We start from the raw sequence: 17,796 nt of genomic DNA, 5'->3' as shown, positions 1-17,796 counted from the left end.
AACGTATTTAAGGCACAGTTAGCAGTAAATAATTTTTTGAATATTAGGTGATCAGGGTTATGGAGAACAAGTGGGCAAATGGAGCTAAGTCAATGACCAGATCAGCGGTGATCTTATTAAATGGTGGACCAGGCTCAATAGGCCAGATGGCCCACTCCTGGTCTTATTGCTTATGTTAATATGAACCGGCGTTTCGTTCCCACAGATCTGGTTGCTAACTGCAATAGTTTTTTAAAAATCCTCTTTTAAATAGAGTAAAATCCTTGGTATCTGGCATCTACAGGGATTGGTTGATACCGGATAAGTGAACTTCCCAGTTCCTTGAGACTGTGTGTTGCGTGAATGGAGAATTAGTGGTGAGGCTTGCCAATTTTAAACCTGTATTTTTTACCCATTTATTTTCATCTTTTTTTTTTTGCTGCTGGTTCTATGGTTCTAAAAGACACATCTGCTGGAGGAGGTCAGTAAATCATAAAATCATAAAATCACAGAATTTAGAAGGTCATTCAGCCCTTTCAGTAAGATGATGGCTAGACACATGACTTTTGGACCCTATTTCTGCTGTCTCTCCCTTCCCCTTACACCTTTCACCATAAGGACTACATCCCATGAGTTGAAATGGTGTGATCATCTCAAATTCCTGCAATTTGATTACTGGATTAAACTGATTTATTTTACACAGCCTGAATGGCTGGATCAGATTCAGTAGGAGAAAAGAAGGAGAACCATGGAAGGGGATAAGATGTGTGTGATATTGACAGGAGAAAATACCCAGAATAATGATTGTTTTGAGTTCCTTCATTGCCTGAGATTGTGAGATTAATGTTGCCACTAAAGTGACAAAAGGCAAAGGAGGAAAAACCCAACACCCAACCCCAACCAACCAATTTTCCCCTGCAACCGCTGCAACCGTGTCTGTCTGTCCCGCTTTGGACTTGTCAGCCACAAACGAGCCTGCAGCTGACGTGGACATTTATCCCCTCCATAAATCTTCGTCCGCGAAGCCAAGCCAAAGAAGAGAAGAAAGTGGATCAATAGAAGAATTTGAAATGACTAGATTTGTTATAGCGTATGTACTACAAAGACTGATTTACTGCACTGGCGCTGATGTAAGAACACCACATCATTGGAGTGCCGATCTCGGGTTGGCCGGCATTCCCATCAGAGTGCCCCGTCTTCCTGCTGTGTGGAGGTCACCTGGGATGATGGCCAATGTCACCCCCACGTCCACGCGGTTGCTGCATATGTCGGCCATTTTGTGGGCCATTTTGTGTGGGTTGCTACACAACCCTCTCCTCCCCCAGAACTGATAACTGGGCCATTGTCTGTAGCCTTTGGTAGTTTGCCCTTGATTTGCAGTAGCGGAGTGCAGACTGGCTCGCCATAGTCCAGATATGCCGGTTTCAGGTGGACGACGATGAAGGTTTCCTCCTTACCACTGATGTCAAGGACGAAGGTGGAACCATTTTCTGTAATGAACTTGTAGGGCTCCTCATAGGGTTGTTGTAATAGTGATCTGTGTGTTACCCTCCTCTATTTATTTGGGATGCTTTGCTTGGGCTGGCCATGTGGTGGGGGCTGCCACGGGACCAAAAAACCCAGTTTCCACCGTAGGCTCTCAAGGTTTGTTGCTGGGTATTCCAGGCATTATCGAGACCTTGAAGTCCTCCTTTGGCACAATGTGAATTCCCAGCAAGACTCAAGGGAGCTCATCCGCCCAGTTGTGACCCTTGAGTCGGGACATCAAGGCTGCTTTGAGGTGCCTGTGGAAGTGATCCACCAACCCGTTGGCCTGAGGGTGATTGCCGTGATATGGCGGAGTTGCGTATTAAATTAGCCAGCACTGCCGAGAGCCCGGAGGTGATTTGTGACCCCATGTCTGAGGTGAGGTTCTCAGGATCCTGAATCAGGACACCCATGTGTTAAAAAGTACCCTGGCACAAGTTTCTGTGGTGGTATCAGCCAGGTGAACTGCCTCTGGCCACCTTGTGTAGTGGTCCACTATGGTCAAAAGGTATCTCACCCCCATGGTAAACTGATCGTGGCTCCACTAAGTCAATGTGCACATGGCTGAACCTGTGCCGCACTGGCTCAAAAGTCTGTGTGGGTGCTCTGGTGTAAATCTGCACTTTGAAGGACTGACAGTTCATGCAGGTCTTGGCCCACTGGCTAACCGGTTTAAGGAGGCCATGCCAGACAAACCCGTTGGCCACCGTTTTGAGTGTGGCACAGATGGCAGCTTCAAAAACCTGGTGCCTCCATGCAGCCAGGACGAAGCGGCAGGGGCTGCTGGGAGAAATGTCACACAGCAGTGTCAGGTTACTAGGGATGACTGAGATGTCCTCCACCCTGAGACCAGAGACAGCTGTCCTGCAAGTGGGGATCTCAGAGTCCTGCTACTGTGCTTTGATGAGAACCATGTAATCGACCCCTTGGGACATTGGTGTGTATTGATTCCATCGTGGGGTGTAACAGAGCGTCGCATACCATGTTGGTTTTCCCCGCGATATATTGAATGTCCATGGTAAATTTGGACACATGGGAAAGTGTTTCTGCTGTCAGACCAACCACATATCCAATAACTTATTGGAAGTGAAAGTCAGTGGCTTGTGGTCAGTGAACACCCTGAATTGCCGGCCTTCCAAAAAGTAATGGAAATGTCTTACTGTCAGGTGCAGCACTAACAGCTCCTGGTTGAAAGCGCTGAATTTGAGTCCTGGGCCATGGAGGTGCCTGCTGAAAAAGGCCCTCGATGAGTTTTTCTATCACACCCCCTACCGTTGTGCTAGAGGCGTCGAAGATTAGAGCGGGGTGAACCAGGAGAGTGGCTTTGGCCAGCGCATCTTTGGCACTCTGGAACGCCCTGGAGGATTCCTCATCCCAAGCAATGTCTTTTGCCTTGCTAGTCATCAGCACCAAGGTTGGGGGGGTGGGGGGCACATGATGTATGCTGCTGCCGGTGTGAATTTGTGGTAAAGGTTTATCATACTGGAGAATTCCTACAGTCCTTTCATCGTGCATGGCTTAGCAAAGTGCCGGGCCGCCTCAACCTTCTCGGGGAGGGGTGTGGCCTCTTGCCTGTTAATCCTGTGCCCTAGGAAGCTGATGGTGTTCAGACCGAACTGGCACTTAGCAGGCTTGATGGTCAGCCCAAACTCGCTCAGCAGGGTGCACAGTTGTCTCCCATGGGTGGCGTGGCCTTTGCAGCCATGGCTGATGATGAGGATATCGTCCAAATAGATGGGAGGTCCCAGCCCACTGTGTCCATCAGCCGCTGGAAAGTTTGTGCCGCATTCTTTAGACCAAAGGGCAGGCGGAGAAATTCAAACAAACCAAAGGGGGTTATGATTGCAATCTTGGTGTGGTCCTGGGGGTGAACTGGAATTTGGTAGTACTACCAGATGAGGTCTACCTTGGAAAATACCCATGTCCTGTGCAGGGTTGGCGGAAAAGTCTTGGATGTGGGGGATGGGATATCTGTCGGGCATAGTGGCATCGTTGAGGCAGCTGTAGTCACTGCATAATCTCCAACTCCCTGCTGATTTGAGCACCATGTGGAGGGGAGAGGCCCAGAGACTGTCGGAACATCACACAATCCCAAGCTCCTCCATCTTTTTGAACTCCTCCTTCACCAGGCTGAGTTTTTTGCAAGGGAGTTGGCATGGAGTAGGGTGCCCTGAGTCAGTATTTGATGCCTTACCCTGTGCTTTGGCTTTGCCACAGAGAACTGTGGCACCACTATCAAGGGGAACTCCATAAAGATGTGGATGAATTTATTGTCTGAGAGTGTTATAGAGTCCAGGTGGGGGGAGATTAGCTTGGCTTCCCCCAGAGACAGAGTCTTAAAGGTTCTGGCATGCACCATGTGCCGTCTCTTGAAGTCGATCAGCAAGTACTGGGTCCGAAGGAAGTCAGCCTCCAGGAGTGGTTGCGCCACTGCTGAGAGGGTAAAGGTCCATGTAAGGTGGCTGTTGCCGGAACGAAGGGGGTTGATGCGAGGCCAAAAGGTCCAAATGCAGGAGCTGTTGGCCATCCTCAGTGTTGGGCCCTGCTTTTCGCTGCGGGTGTCTAGGCCTGCAGGGGGCAGGACTCTTATCTCAGTGCCTATATCAACCAGCGAACACCTGCCTGACAGTGAGTTCCAGATGTGGAGTTGGTTATCACGTGGGCCAACCGCTACAGCCAACAACAATCGTTGGTGAGAGCAATTCCCAAAAAAACAGCAGGATGGGTGGCATCGATGATCCTCTGCATCCCATCGCTGATGGTAGTAGCATTGCTGTCTCGGGGTGTTCAATTACCTCTCCGCTGGCCATGATCTCACCAGGGACTGTTCGAGGGGCTTACTGATGTGGTCTACGATGGCGCTGATGACTTTCTTTGCTCTCCAGAGTATATCCTCCTGAGCAGCGACCCTCCAGGGGTCACTGAAGTCCACGTCTGTGAGCAAGAGCCATATATCTTCAGGCAGCTGCTCCAGGAAGATCTGCTTGAAGAGCAGGCAAGGTTTGTGGTCCTCGGTTAACGTGAGCATCCCGCTCATTAGGGTGGATGGGGCCTTGTCCCCCAGTCCATCCATTAGCAGCAATTGGGTAGGGCCTTCGCACTGGGAAAGCCGAAAAGTGCAGGTTAGTAGCTCTTTGAGAGCTGCATATTTGCCTTGCACTGGAGGCTGCTGTAGGAAATCTTCAACCCTTGCCACTGTGTCCTGATTGAGGGCTCAAGGGCAGTGTCATCAGCAGTGATGTGCTGAAGCTGGAACTGAGTCTCAACCTCCTTGAACCATACATGCGACTGCGATACCCAAAACGTCAGAAGCCTGAGAGAAAACATGTGGTTGGTCACTGGCTCTGCTTGATCTGTCATCTTTGGGTCCAACTGCTGGTTGGACCTGTTGAGGTCACCAATGTAGCGAACACACTACGATGGGTATGGAAGAAAGGCACGCACACAAGGAGTCAAAATCTGATTTATTGCACTGGCAGCTTTACTTTTATGGGCCCTTGGCGCTGACGTCAGGGCCCCACGTCTTTGGAGCGCCGACCTCGGATTGGCTGCCATTCCCGCCAGAGTTCACCGTCTTCCCATCGTGCAGAGGTTTCCTGGGATGCTGGCCGGTGTTGCCCCCAGGTCCACGCGCGCACAGGCATTTGTCAGCCATTTTGTGGGCCGGTTTGGATCTCTGTGCACAGGCCGCTACATTGTAACCTTTTGCTCTGTGCAGCTGCCCACCAAGCCCCTCTTATATCTAAAGCTGCAGCAGACCTGTGGTTGCACTTTTGCTTCTGACTGGGAGAAATTATCTTGCTTTGCTGTTTATGCCTCATAGGGCTAGATAGAATTAACATGGAGAAGATGTTTCCACTAGTGGGAGAGCCAAGGACCAGAGGGCACAGCCTCAAAATGAAAGGATGTCCTTTAGAATAGAGATGAGGAGAAGTATCTTCAGCCAGATGGTAGTGAATCTGTGAAATTCATTGCCACAGTCAGCTCTGGAGGCCAGGCAATTGGGTAGACTTAAAGCAGAGGTTGATTAAGTATTAAATTAGTAAGAATGTCAAAAGTTATGGGGAGAAGTCAGGAGAATGGAGTTAAATGGAAAAAATCATCAACCACGATTTAAATGGCAGAGAAGTCTCGATGGGCTGAATGATCTAATTCTGCTGCTCCTCATCACACTGAGCCTTCCAACATTGGGAAATGGAGAATAGCCCCCACCTCAAGCGCACACACATGATGGTGTACCAGGCATTCTCATGCAGGTGGACCAGGAACTCCCAGTCAGGTGGATCAGACACTCCCAGGCAGGTGGACCAGGCATTTCTGGGCCGGTGGACCAGACACTCCCAGACAGGTGGTCCAAGCACTCCCAGACAGGTGGACCAGGCCCTCCCAGACAGATGAACCAGGTACTTCCAGGCAAGTGTAATGCTGCTTTATATACAGTGAAAAGTTCCCTCTGGTCTCTCCTGCACAGTGTGAGGTTTCAGTTTTAATCGGTGAAAATTATAGATTTGATCTGACAGCCTTCATTCTGCACTCAACTAAATTGAAACCTTGTCCCTATGACACACCCTTTAGAGAGGTAAAGCCGCACACCAATAATTTGTAGTCTTATGAGAACAATTCTGACAATTTTTTTCCATGTTTCCTCATGAGATTATTTAGCCCAATGAGTCAATGTTAGCTCCCAGACTATTCACATTCCCCCTCTAATTTTACTTGTATCTGATTCTTTCCCCACATTTCCATCCACTTCCAGCAGATTCTGGTGCTTGCCTTCATTAGGGACAATTTGCAATGGGCAGTTATCCAAATATCCTACATCTTCTTGGGGCTGTGGGAGGAAACCAAAGCACCTGAGAGAAATCCACAAGGTCACAAATCAAAGGTGCAGACTCCACAGGTCCAGCACTCAAGGTCAGGATTGTTTCTGGGTCACTGGAGTTGTTGAGGCAGCAGGTCTAGCCATGGTGCCACCCTGCTGCCCCATTTGAAAATCAGAGGTCTGTTAAGATGCTTATACCTGCAGCTACACTTGCCATGCTACCACATGAATTAGGAACAGGATACTTCATGCATGAAGCTGCTCTCCCATTGAATAAAGTCTAATTGATCCCTTTGTAGCCTAATTCCAATTAATTGACATGCTGTAACATTAGATATGTTGCCATATTATTGAGTATTATGTATATGAGTTTATTGTAAGGTAAGTACAATGTACAGATACACCCAAATTCTTACTTGATGCAGCCACACGGGAAAGGTAAGACACACCAACAACAATGGTATAAATTAAATTACCACAATATACCTTTATTACACCTTGCTGCAAACAGGCACTCCCACCCTGCTTGCTATAATAAAATTCTTCTTTGCTGCAGGAGAACGAATCACATGTCAACTTGTCAAGTAATATCCATGAAAACAGCCAATTGCAAGCAGATCCTTGGACATTAATATCCAATGGTCATTCAGAACCTAGAAGACCCAAGTTAACGTTTGATGACATGTGAGTGTTACTTTTCATGCCCTGCTAATGGATATCCCAAAGACATTAAGGAATACGCCACCCTGTGTGTGTCCTCAGAATCAGTAGGAATGAATTTAAGCCCCACATATGTTCAACAGTGGATGGATTCCAATGAACAGGTCTGCAACAGAATAGACAAGGAAACGTCAAACTAAAGGTACAATGTCAACCCTTAATCAGACAACACTTGGAATGCCATGTGGGGTCCTGATTGCTAGGAGTGATGCTAGAGTGATTTCAGACTCAGATTTCAGATTTATTGTTAGAGTATAGACATGACGTCACATACAACCCTGAGATTCTTTTTCCTGCGGATGAGGAAGAATTACCACTTATTGGTAATGCAAAAAATTTGAACATAGCATATACATATAAACAAATAAAGAACTGTGAACAGATAACAAATGTAATCAAACTGTGCAATACAGAGAGAATTTTTAAAAATCAATAATGTGCACAAGTAAGAGTCCTTCTGATTGGGTTTGTCGTTGAGGAGTCTGATGGTGGAGGGGTAGCACCTGTTCCTGAACCTGGTGGTGCAAGTCTTTTCTGAATGTAGCTGCAAGAACAGAGCGTGTGCTAGATGATGTGGATCCTTGATGATTGTTCCTGTTCTCCGATGGCAGCATTCCCTGTAGATGCTCTCGATAGTGGGGAGGGTTTTTTTTAACCTGTGATGTCCTGGGCTGTGTCCACTACCTTTTGGAGGACTTTACACTCAGTGGTATTGGTGTCCCCATGTGGCTTAAAAAGGGAGGCATTCATCCCAAATGGCAGTATAAATATTTACTCAAAAAGGTTTAGATGAATCGGGGACAGTCAGCAAAGATTTTATTAGGTGAGGTTGTGTTTCATTATCTTGATTGCATTTTTTTAAAGAGATAAGAGGAGGTCGACGATGACAGTGTTCTTGATGGCATCCGTATGGATTTTGACAAGGCATTTCCCAAGGTCCCATTTGGAAGGCTGAGCAAAAAGTAGAATCCATGGGATTCCAAAGAGAGAGTGGCAAATTAGATCCAAAATTGCCACATGGGCCAGAATGGATGGATGTTTTTGTGCCTGGAATACGATAGCTTGTAAGGTTCCACAGGGATCAGAATTCAATCTTCAGATCTGTTAATATACATATTAGTGATTTGGATCTAAATGCAGGAGGAATGATAAATTTCCAGGTGCTATAAAAATCCCATTTGGTTTATTGTGAGCAGGACAGGAAGATAGAGATGGCTGAATATTTGGGCAGAAAACAAAAACAGAAAATGGAATTTAGCCCAGAAAGTTGAATTTACCAGTAATTCAGAAAAAAATGTGAGAAAATATATCCTGGAAAGTGTAACCAGGCAAGCACATTCAAGAGAATATTATGCAGAGAGAGAAACAAAAGTGTGCTTGAAACAGATCTGTTAGAGCAGTGGTTCTCAACCTTTTTCTTTCCACTCATATACCACTAAGTATTCCCTATGCAATAATAATTGCTCTGTGATTAGTAAGGGATTGCTTAAGGTGGTATGTTTGTGGAAAAAAATTGAAAACCACTGTTTTAATCGTATCTAATTGATTCATTATGTGCACGGTTTCATAACTCCAAAGGAAATGGGCCAATGACAATTTTTCTCAAGCAAAATATTTCAGTAACAATTGGGTCTAGAACAGTGATTCTCAACCTTCCCTTCCCACGTTAAGCAATCCCTTTCTAATCACAGAGCACCGATGGCATAGGGATTAATTCAAGTGGTATGTGAGTGGGAAGAAAAAGATTGAGAACACTGCTCTAACAGATCTGTTAGAGTGTTAGGGGCAATAATATGATTAAAAAATGCATCATGATTTCCTTTATTAGTTAATGCAAAAAAATATAAGAACAGAGATGCACATAGAAAATGCTGGAACCACACAGCAGGTCAGGCAGCATTCTTCTTGTACCTAACCTGTCTAGTTCTATCAGAATTTTATTTGTCTCAGTGAGATCCCCTTTCTTTTTTCTTAATTCCAATGATTAAAATCGTGGTCTATCCAGTCTGGTGAAGCCCTTCAATAGTAAGAATGTCCTTCCTCGGATTAGGAGTCCAAAACTGTACACAATACTCAAGGTGGAGCAGAAGTTCTGTGGAGGTAACTATGAATGCCAATGGTCTCATACTTGGTATTAGAGTCTTGCCCCTGAGATGGAGACAATGAAGTCCAGAGAGGGAAGGGAAGAATCATAAAAATTTGCAGCAAACATAATGAAAAATTTGAGTTTTTTTGTGAGTGCAGGAAGCAGGAGCAATACAGCTGTGGAATGATCTGAGGGAAAACAGTTGAGGGATTGATTCTGAATGGGACTGAAGCAAGATTTGGGCATCAATCTGCCCATCCAAGTTCCCTTGTTTGACCTGGAAAAGGTGAGTGAGGTGTTCAAGGTCAAAATATGATTCAGCCAGTTCTGTAAACATGAGCCTTGCTCTCACTCTACCAGAGATGCTTTCTTTGTTCCACCCAGCTCATCCCCACCCTCTCATCTGTTTAAAAATTACTTTGTTTTCTTACTTTTCAATTTTGAATGAAGAGGGACTTGAAATGTTAACTTCATTTTTCTCTCTTTGCAGATGCTGCCTGACTAGATAAGTGTATCCAGCATTTCCTATTCCTATTTCTAACATGTAAAGTCCTCATTTTTTTTTTATGTTGTTAGGCAATGAGGACTTTGCTGGAACTGTAGACATGAGTCAGGCCACAGCATGAGTTGCTGTATATAGCTCTGGTCACCAATTTACAGGGAAAATGTGATTGCAGTGGAAAGAGTGATTCATGAGGTTATTGCCAAGACTGTAAAATTGTAGCAAAGGGACAGGATTGGATGCACTCAGGTAGTTTTCATTATTTACAACACAGGGGAAGTCGATTCTGGCCATTGAAACTCATGCTGCTGAATTGAACAAAATATATCTACCAACCATGTGGGAGGTGGGAGGAAACTGCAACACCCAGAGAAAACCCATACAGGTCATGGGGAGAACATGCAAACTCCTCACCAAATTCAAACCCGGGACACTGACACTGTAAAATGTTGCACTAACCTCTACGCTAACCATTTCGATGAGAGAGGCAACTGCAAAGCGATTTAATTGAGCTGTAAGAAGCTTTGAGTGACCTTGATTGGGTAAATTTGAAGGACCTATTTCTCCCAGCAAAGGAGATGGATTTAAAATAATTAGTAGAATTAGGGGGAAATGAGTAAATACTTTTTTTTTATCCAAATGGTGCTGAGTGTTAGAACTCATGATCTATTGAGATGTTTAAAGTAGGAACCCTCATTATATTTCAAAATTATTTTGATATGTTGTTGAAGAGTGTAACTCCATACTGAAAGATGGGAGTAGATTGGTTGGCTCTTTTATGGCCAGCATCCACACAATGGGCTGAATGGGTTTCTGCTATCCAGTAAGTTTTCTATAACAGACTTTCAAACAAGAAATGACTTGAGACTCTTTTCATTTGGACACTCAAAGGACAAGAAGCAATTTGACTGAGGTCTTTAAAATTGCTGATTTAATCTGAGTGCAGACAGAGTGAGTGCTTCAGCTTGTGTAGAAAAGAAAAACTGTAAGCCAGCCCTATGATGCAATCAGGAAGAAACCAAATAGGGAATTAATTAGAAAAATCCTAACTCAGTTGGCAAAAATGCAACTAATTTCTGCAGAATGTTGTTGAGAGAAACAGTTTGAAGAAATGGAGAAGAATGAAAAGAGAATTGGATACCATGGTAGTGGGTTGTATAAAGGAAGGGGATGAGTCAAATCTAAGTTCTTGGTTAGTCGCTATTTCGCAAGACTTTCCTGGACCGAACACACCAATGGCATTGTGAAGAAAGCACATCAATACCTCTGCTTCCTCGGGAGTTTGTGGAGTTTGGTATGGCATCAGAAACCCTGGCAATTTTTTACAAAGGTGTGGTGGAAAGTCTTTCTGACTGGCTGCACCACGGTCTGGTATGGGGACACCAATATCCCTGAGCATAAAGCCCTCCAAAAGGTGGTGGGCAAAGCCCTCCCCACTACTGAGAACATCTACAGAGGGAACAATGCCTTCAGAAAGCACCAGCTAACATCAAGGATCTACACACTCTGTTCTCGCTGCTGCCATCAGGAAAGAGGTATAGGTGCCAAAAGGCTCACACCACCAGGTTCAGGAACAGCTACTACCTCTCCACCGTCAGACTCCTCAACTCAGAGACTCACTTAAGGACTCTTACTTGTGCACTTTATTTTTGTTCTCTCTGCATTGCACATTTTGTTTACATTTGTTATCCGTTTACTGTTCTTTGTTTACGTTTACGCTGTGTGCAGTTTATTTTTTGCACAACCAATTAATGGTGATTCTGCCGCACCCGAGGGAAAAAGGAATCTTAGGGTTGTATGTGATCTCATGTATGTACTCTGACCATAAATCTGATATCTGAAATATATCAGTTACCCTCTATCTATAATAATGAGCCGTGCATGTCCTGGTTAGTGCAGTAGTTAATGAAAGTCCATATATCAATTACTTTAATGTCATTAGTGCCAAGTTAATAATCACACACACACACATTTTATATATATATATAGGTATATCTATATATATAGATATATCTATATATATATCTATATAGATATAGATATATCTATATCTATATATATATAATGAAACATATTCATTATAATATTGGTGCATATGTTAAGGGTGGTGCTTACACAAATGATAATAATGCTGCAACAGTGATATGTTAGGTCTGGATTAACGTGATATGTGCAAATGTTCTAGTGGTGTATTTGCTTTCTTCTCATCACATGCTCAGAGAGGTCTGCTGCAGTGACAGCCACAAAGTGCAGATAGCTAACTACTGGTGCCAGGGAAAAATAGGCGATTGAGCCTGGAGTTGGACAGGAAAGTGTGTTGACACAGCTGTCTTCTATTTCCACACGGGTAGTCTGATTTTATAACAAGTGTCAGGGGCTGCCAATAGACCAGCCTCCCATGATGTCTGAGAGCAGAGCACCTTCCTTGGGTGACTGTTTGTCTCTCAACACTACAGACCCCCGGCTATGATTGATGGTTACTCTTTTGCAGGTCTCATAATGCTGATTACTACATGCAAGAGGCCAAGAAGCTAAAGCACAGAGCTGATGCGCTGGTAATATATTCATTCTCCTGTTCAATGCTCTTTCCCTTCGATAGTCTCTGGCGTGATATAAATCAACAGTTACAAGCCAAGCCTGTTACCGTGTCACCGGTAAGAAGTGAAATTGCATTGCCTCTTGTTGAGATTCACATCACTAAAGTTCTTTTCTTTTTTAATTTTCAGCTTGATAAGTTTGGAAAAGCAGTTAATTATGGAGATGCAGCACTCTCATTCATTGAATGTGGAAACGCTATGGAGCGTGATCCATTAGAGGCAAAATCCCCATATACCATGTATTCTGAGACCGTGGAACTCATCAGGTTAATGTCTTTATGAATATAATTTTACTAATCACTTTTAAATGATAATTAATAACCTGCTGTGAGGAAATCAAGGCAAGAGATTAAGATCCATATAGAGATGTCATATTTCAGAACTTAATACTTAAATTGACTTTTGTTTATTTGCTTATAATTTAAATGTTTAAGTAATTTACAATAGTTGGGGCCCCTCAGTAAATACCTACCCAAATAATGGACTCACCTTCCTTGAAGAGGGATAATAACAGCTAAAGAACATAAGCAGTTGGGTGAAATGGGAAAGTTCTTGGCAGATGGAATTCAGTGCAATGAGTGACACACTCAGGGGAGAGGGAGGGAGAAAGAGTTGCAAGGACAGAGAGACCAAGCAATTTGCAAGCAGACATCTTGAAAGGAGGCAGGTCTTGTCGGAAAGTCCTGGTTAGATCCTCTGCAGTCTTACCCCCTCCCTTTCTCTGCAATATCCCACAGTTCCAAAAATTCTCTGCATTTGTTCAATTCTGGATTTTTAATAATCTCCAGTTTTCATCATTCTCCCCTGGGTAGGTATCCATCTGGTTGATGAAGCTCTAATCCCTCAAGCTTATTTTCACCACTCTCCTCCCCTGAATTTTCTCCAAAAGTTAACCCCTTGACCAAGTATTCAGTCACCATATATCCCGACGTGACTCTGGGAAATTCTACAAAGTGCCCACGTACCACCTTAAAGCACTTTACCAGAGTTTAAATGCTTCATAAATCAAATTAGCTGTTGATAAACAGGCAGCTTATAACAGACCCATGGATTGCATGAGCAAAGAAATCAACTTTTGTGGATCTCTGGTTACTGTAGCATTTTGTTCATTGTGAGGCTCGCACTTTGAGGAAAATACCTTGAAGACAGGAATTAGAATTTCAGTTACAAAACCCCCTCAAAGGAACAGATAAATTTAAGTGGAGACTTAGTAAAGGCATTTTTAGAAATATGTGGGCTTTTGTTATTTCATCCAAAAAGGAACTGGTCTAGAATTGGATCGCATCATGCTGTTCATTTGGCTATATGTGAGTGAAAGTATATTGAGTGAAAGGAAATGGTGATCTTTCATGCCCATAAGACCATTCAGCCCATTTAGTCTGCCCCACCTTTCCATCATGGCTAATTTAATAGTTGAACATACATCAAATTCCAATCTGCTGAGAGCACAGAATTGGAGTTTGTCGAGGGAGTGAAATCACTTTGTCCTGAGATCTCTGTTGCGGCCACTTCTGGCATACCTGGATTTCGTGTAACCAGCACCAGAGGGGGATTCTGGTAAAATAAGGGCCCATGCTTGCCTCCTGTCATTCAGACAACCCTGATTATAATAGCAAGAGCACACCCACACATCTGGCTTTCTGAATGCTTTCTGCTTCTTCACAACTTTTGTTACCAACAATGAAGGTTTTGATCTCTTTTTCATTTTGGATAAGTGCAAGGTGCTGCACTTTAGTGGGTTAAATTAGGGCAGGACTTGCATGGTGAATGGTCGGGCACTGGAGACTGTTGTAAACTGGGGTATAGGTTTTTAGTTGCATAAAAATGATGACACAAGTAGACAAGGTGGTGAAGAAAACATTTGACACTATTACCTTCATTGATTGGGGCACCGAATACAGAATTATGGGGGTAATAGATGTGAATAGTGTCTTCCCCTTGAGGGTAGGAGAGATTGGAATGAGGGTTCATAAGTTAAGAGTTAGGGGAAAAACTTTAGAAGTAACATAAGAGAGTGGTGGCTGAGTAGAATGACCTTTCAGATGAGGTAGTTGCAGCAGGGTCAATTTTGTCATTTAAGAGGAGGTTGGATGAGTACTTAGATGTGAGGGGGTTGGAGGGTTAGGAGCAGGGAGCAGGTAGGTGGAACTAGTGGAGTTTCATTTAAATCGGTGCGGACTAAAAGTTTCCCAGGTTTGATGGACCTCAGGTGCTGTGTGGAGTTTGCAGTACTTCTCTTCGACCGCATGGGTTTACGCTGGATGCCGTAGTTTCCCAAGAAGCCAAGGAGGTGTTGGTAGATATAATGACTACTGCAAATCACCCATTGGTTTAGTAAATTGCAAAAAAAAAAGAAAAACTTGAGAAAGAGAATAGATCATAGCACTGTAGGAAAATAGGATGGCGCCAATGGGACAACTTAGCTGAGAGTCAGAAGTAAAACACAAAAGTCTGCAGAGACACTGGTTGAAGCCAAAATACAATGCTGCACAAACTATTCAGGTCAAACAATGTACTTTATATAGCAAAGATAAAGATACATAACCAATGTTTCAAGTTAAATGGTTATATGGTTATATGTTACAACTGCATGAGAAAATGGAAAAGTTACTCCTGAAATATTGTGTGTAGTTTTGGTCGGCCAATATAGGAAAGTTAACATTAAGCTAGAAATGGAGCAGAAAAGGTTCATGAGAATGTTGGTTCAAATTGAGGCTGGATGGGCTGGAGTTTTTCTCTCTGGTGTGTAGGAGTGTAAGGTGGGGAGAGGTGACCCTATAGAGGCTTATAAAATCATGACGGGCAGTCTTTTCTACTGTCTTCCTATCTAAAACTAGAGGGCATGGATTTAAAGCGAGAGGGGAAAGAATCAAAAGGGATGTGAGGTGCACCTTCGTCACACAGAGGATGGTGGGTATGTGGAACAAGCTGCCAGAGAAACTGGTGGAGGCAGGGACAACTGTTACATTTAAAAGACCTCAGTTTCGAATCAGGATTTGAGAGCACGCGGAGGGTAAGAAGGGGTCCCGAAGGGCCTCGGGCGCTGAAGGTTTCCTGATCATGTTGGAGATTTGAATCTGGAGCTGGAGCTTGTGTTGCCAATGGTTGGAACAGGACCATAACAGGTCCATAACCATAACCCTAATGCGTGTGTGGCTACAGAGGCTGCCGGAGTGCTGGAGGTGAATTCACGGACACTCAGTGTCTCTGAACGGACTCTCTTTTGCTTCTCTTTCTCCTATTGTTAGGGTGGGCAGACAATGCTCATGGTTTGCCTGAACGGTAGACAAAAGTTGAAGTATGTCAGGTATATCACATTTCAAGTATTATTATGTGACAATAAAGGGAACCTTGAACCTTGATTACACCTCCTTTCCCACGTACCACCAACCCAACTATCTTCAAACCTAGCCAAACTAAATGGAAAATGATAACACATGATTAGAGATTTTAAAAGGCAGGTGGCTCACAGCAACTTGATGAAGCTTTCAAGCTTGAAACATTGGTTATGTATCTTTATCTTTGCTATATACAAACCTGAATAGTTTGTGCAGCATTGTATTTTGACTTCAACCAGTGTCTCTGCAGACTTTTGTGTTTTACTTCTGACTCCGAGCTAAGTTGTCCCATTGGTGCCATTCTATTTTCCTACAGCGCTATGATCTATTCTCTTTCTCAAGTTTTTTCTTTTTTTTGCCATTTACTACACTAATGGGTGATTTACAGTAGTCAGTATATCTACCAGCACCTCCTTGGCTTCTTGGGAAAGCCGCGGCATCCAGCGGAAACCCATGCAGTCAAAGGGGAGATGTGCAAACTCCACACAGCACCTGAGGTTCATCAAATCTGGGGACATGGAGGTACTACCTGCTGCACTGTTGTGCCATCTGTTGTACCACTGTCTCTCATGGAAAACGGCTAATAACCAAAGAGAGAGAGGCATAAAATTATAAGCAAAAGAACCAGTGGGGAAATATGCAGGAAATGTGTTTTGCCATAAATGTTACCCCAAAATAAATTGTTTTATTCATCTGGATTTCATTACCTGAAAGGTGGATGAAAATAGATTGAACAGGAATTTTCAAGGGGGAATTGAGTAAATATATAAATTTAAAGGGGGCATAGAAAATGGGCTTATTTTGCAACCCATTGTGATGGAATGACCTATTGTGCTTTATTGTGTGAGAACTTGAAGCAGGGTACAATGACTGTCAGAATGTATGAAACCATCAACAAATAATAACTTGAATTAATGGTGATTTGAGATTGAGAAGCTGTTTAATCTATTGGAAGAAGTGTCAAGCAAAGCCATTATTTGGTGAAGAGAGTCCTCAGGAGAGGTTAGATGACGGAATCGCATAATCACTCTATGTGATCACTGAGTGATCCCTCTCTCTTTGGCTTGGCTTCGCGGACGAAGATTTATGGAGGGGTAAATGTCCACATCAGCTGCAGGTTCATTTGTGGCTGACAAGTCCGATGCGGGACAGGCAGACACGGTTGCAGCGGTTGCAGGGGAAAATTGGTGGGTTGGGGTTGGGTGTTGGGTTTTTCCTCCTTTGTCTTTTGACAGTGAGGTGGGCTCTGCGGTCTTCTTCAAAGGAGGTTGCTGCCCGCCGAACTGTGAGGCGCCAAGATGCACGGTTTGAGGCGATATCAGCCCACTGCCGGTGGTCAATGTGGCAGGCATCAAGAGATTTCTTTAGGCAGTCCTTGTACCTCTTCTTTGGTGCACCTCTGTCACGGTGGCCAGTGGAAATTCCCCTCCATTCAGTAAGCCGACACAGAGGAAGATGTCTGTATTTCAGAGTAGTTGGCTTGGTTTCGATCCTTTGATCACAGCCCATAGCAAGTCTGACCAGAGAATCTTCTTCCCTCTGTCAATCTGCTTCGATGTTAACCCTAGACACCCTCTATAATTCAGGAGAGATTCTGTGTGTGATAAAGAGTTCTGAACTAAATTGTTTCTGTCAAGCCTGCAAGTTTGCAGTGACTGTAGGATTTGAGGCAATGTTTTAGTCATTGACATTGATGCAGTGAGAAGATATCAGTAAGAATAAGCATTCATTCCTAACCTAGCAAGAACGAAGCACTATTCAGTTAGTCTTCAGTAATCCAGTAGGAGAGAGAAGTAGCAGAACTTGAGTCAATGTTTCAAGCCCTTGAATTTTTCTTTCCACAATTGAATTTACGATATCATGGGCGATGGTAGCACCCTTGCTTCCATGTCAGAGAATTGTGGAGTCAAGTATCACACCACGTATTTGTACACAAAATCGATATTGGCATCCTGTGATATACCTAGGGAGTGTTGAGGCATTGGATGTGCTGAGTCATTGGATATGGTGCCTTGCACTTGAGATGTTAACCTGAGGCTCATTTTGGACAGTCAGAGGGACCATTGCACTATGCATTGATGGAGGGCCCTGTCTGGCACTCTGTCCAATATTTATCCTAGTCAGATTGCTGGTCATCACCATATGTGTGGGAGGTTGCTATGCACAGATGAGCACATTCTCACAACAGCTGCATTATTAATTAGCTGCATGGTGACACATTGCCA

The 17,796-nt window shown here is 43.9% G+C and overlaps 1 protein-coding gene across 12 annotated transcripts in view; it reads left to right on the top strand.

The window, feature by feature from the left end:
* aff2 (AF4/FMR2 family, member 2) overlaps positions 1-17,796 on the top strand; it is a 587,176-nt gene that overhangs the window by 530,478 nt on the left and 38,902 nt on the right. For 11 of the 12 annotated variants that reach the window (XR_011343066.1, XR_011343064.1, XR_011343065.1 and 8 more), the window contains 3 exons: positions 6,885-7,012; positions 12,128-12,191; positions 12,363-12,499. Coding sequence is in view for 8 of the 12 variants with exons in the window: in XM_069893495.1 (XP_069749596.1) it covers positions 6,885-7,012; positions 12,128-12,191; positions 12,363-12,499 (329 nt within the window). In the remaining 4 variants the exon portion in view is untranslated. Of the gene's footprint in view, positions 1-6,884; positions 7,013-12,127; positions 12,192-12,362; positions 12,500-17,796 lie in introns of those variants that run through there. The other variant, XR_011343067.1, reaches the window with a different exon arrangement.

This window comes from Narcine bancroftii, chromosome 8 (genome assembly GCF_036971445.1).
Source record: "Narcine bancroftii isolate sNarBan1 chromosome 8, sNarBan1.hap1, whole genome shotgun sequence".
In the NCBI taxonomy this organism is placed as follows: domain Eukaryota; kingdom Metazoa; phylum Chordata; class Chondrichthyes; order Torpediniformes; family Narcinidae; genus Narcine; species Narcine bancroftii.
This window is presented reverse-complemented; position numbering and strand designations above follow the sequence as displayed.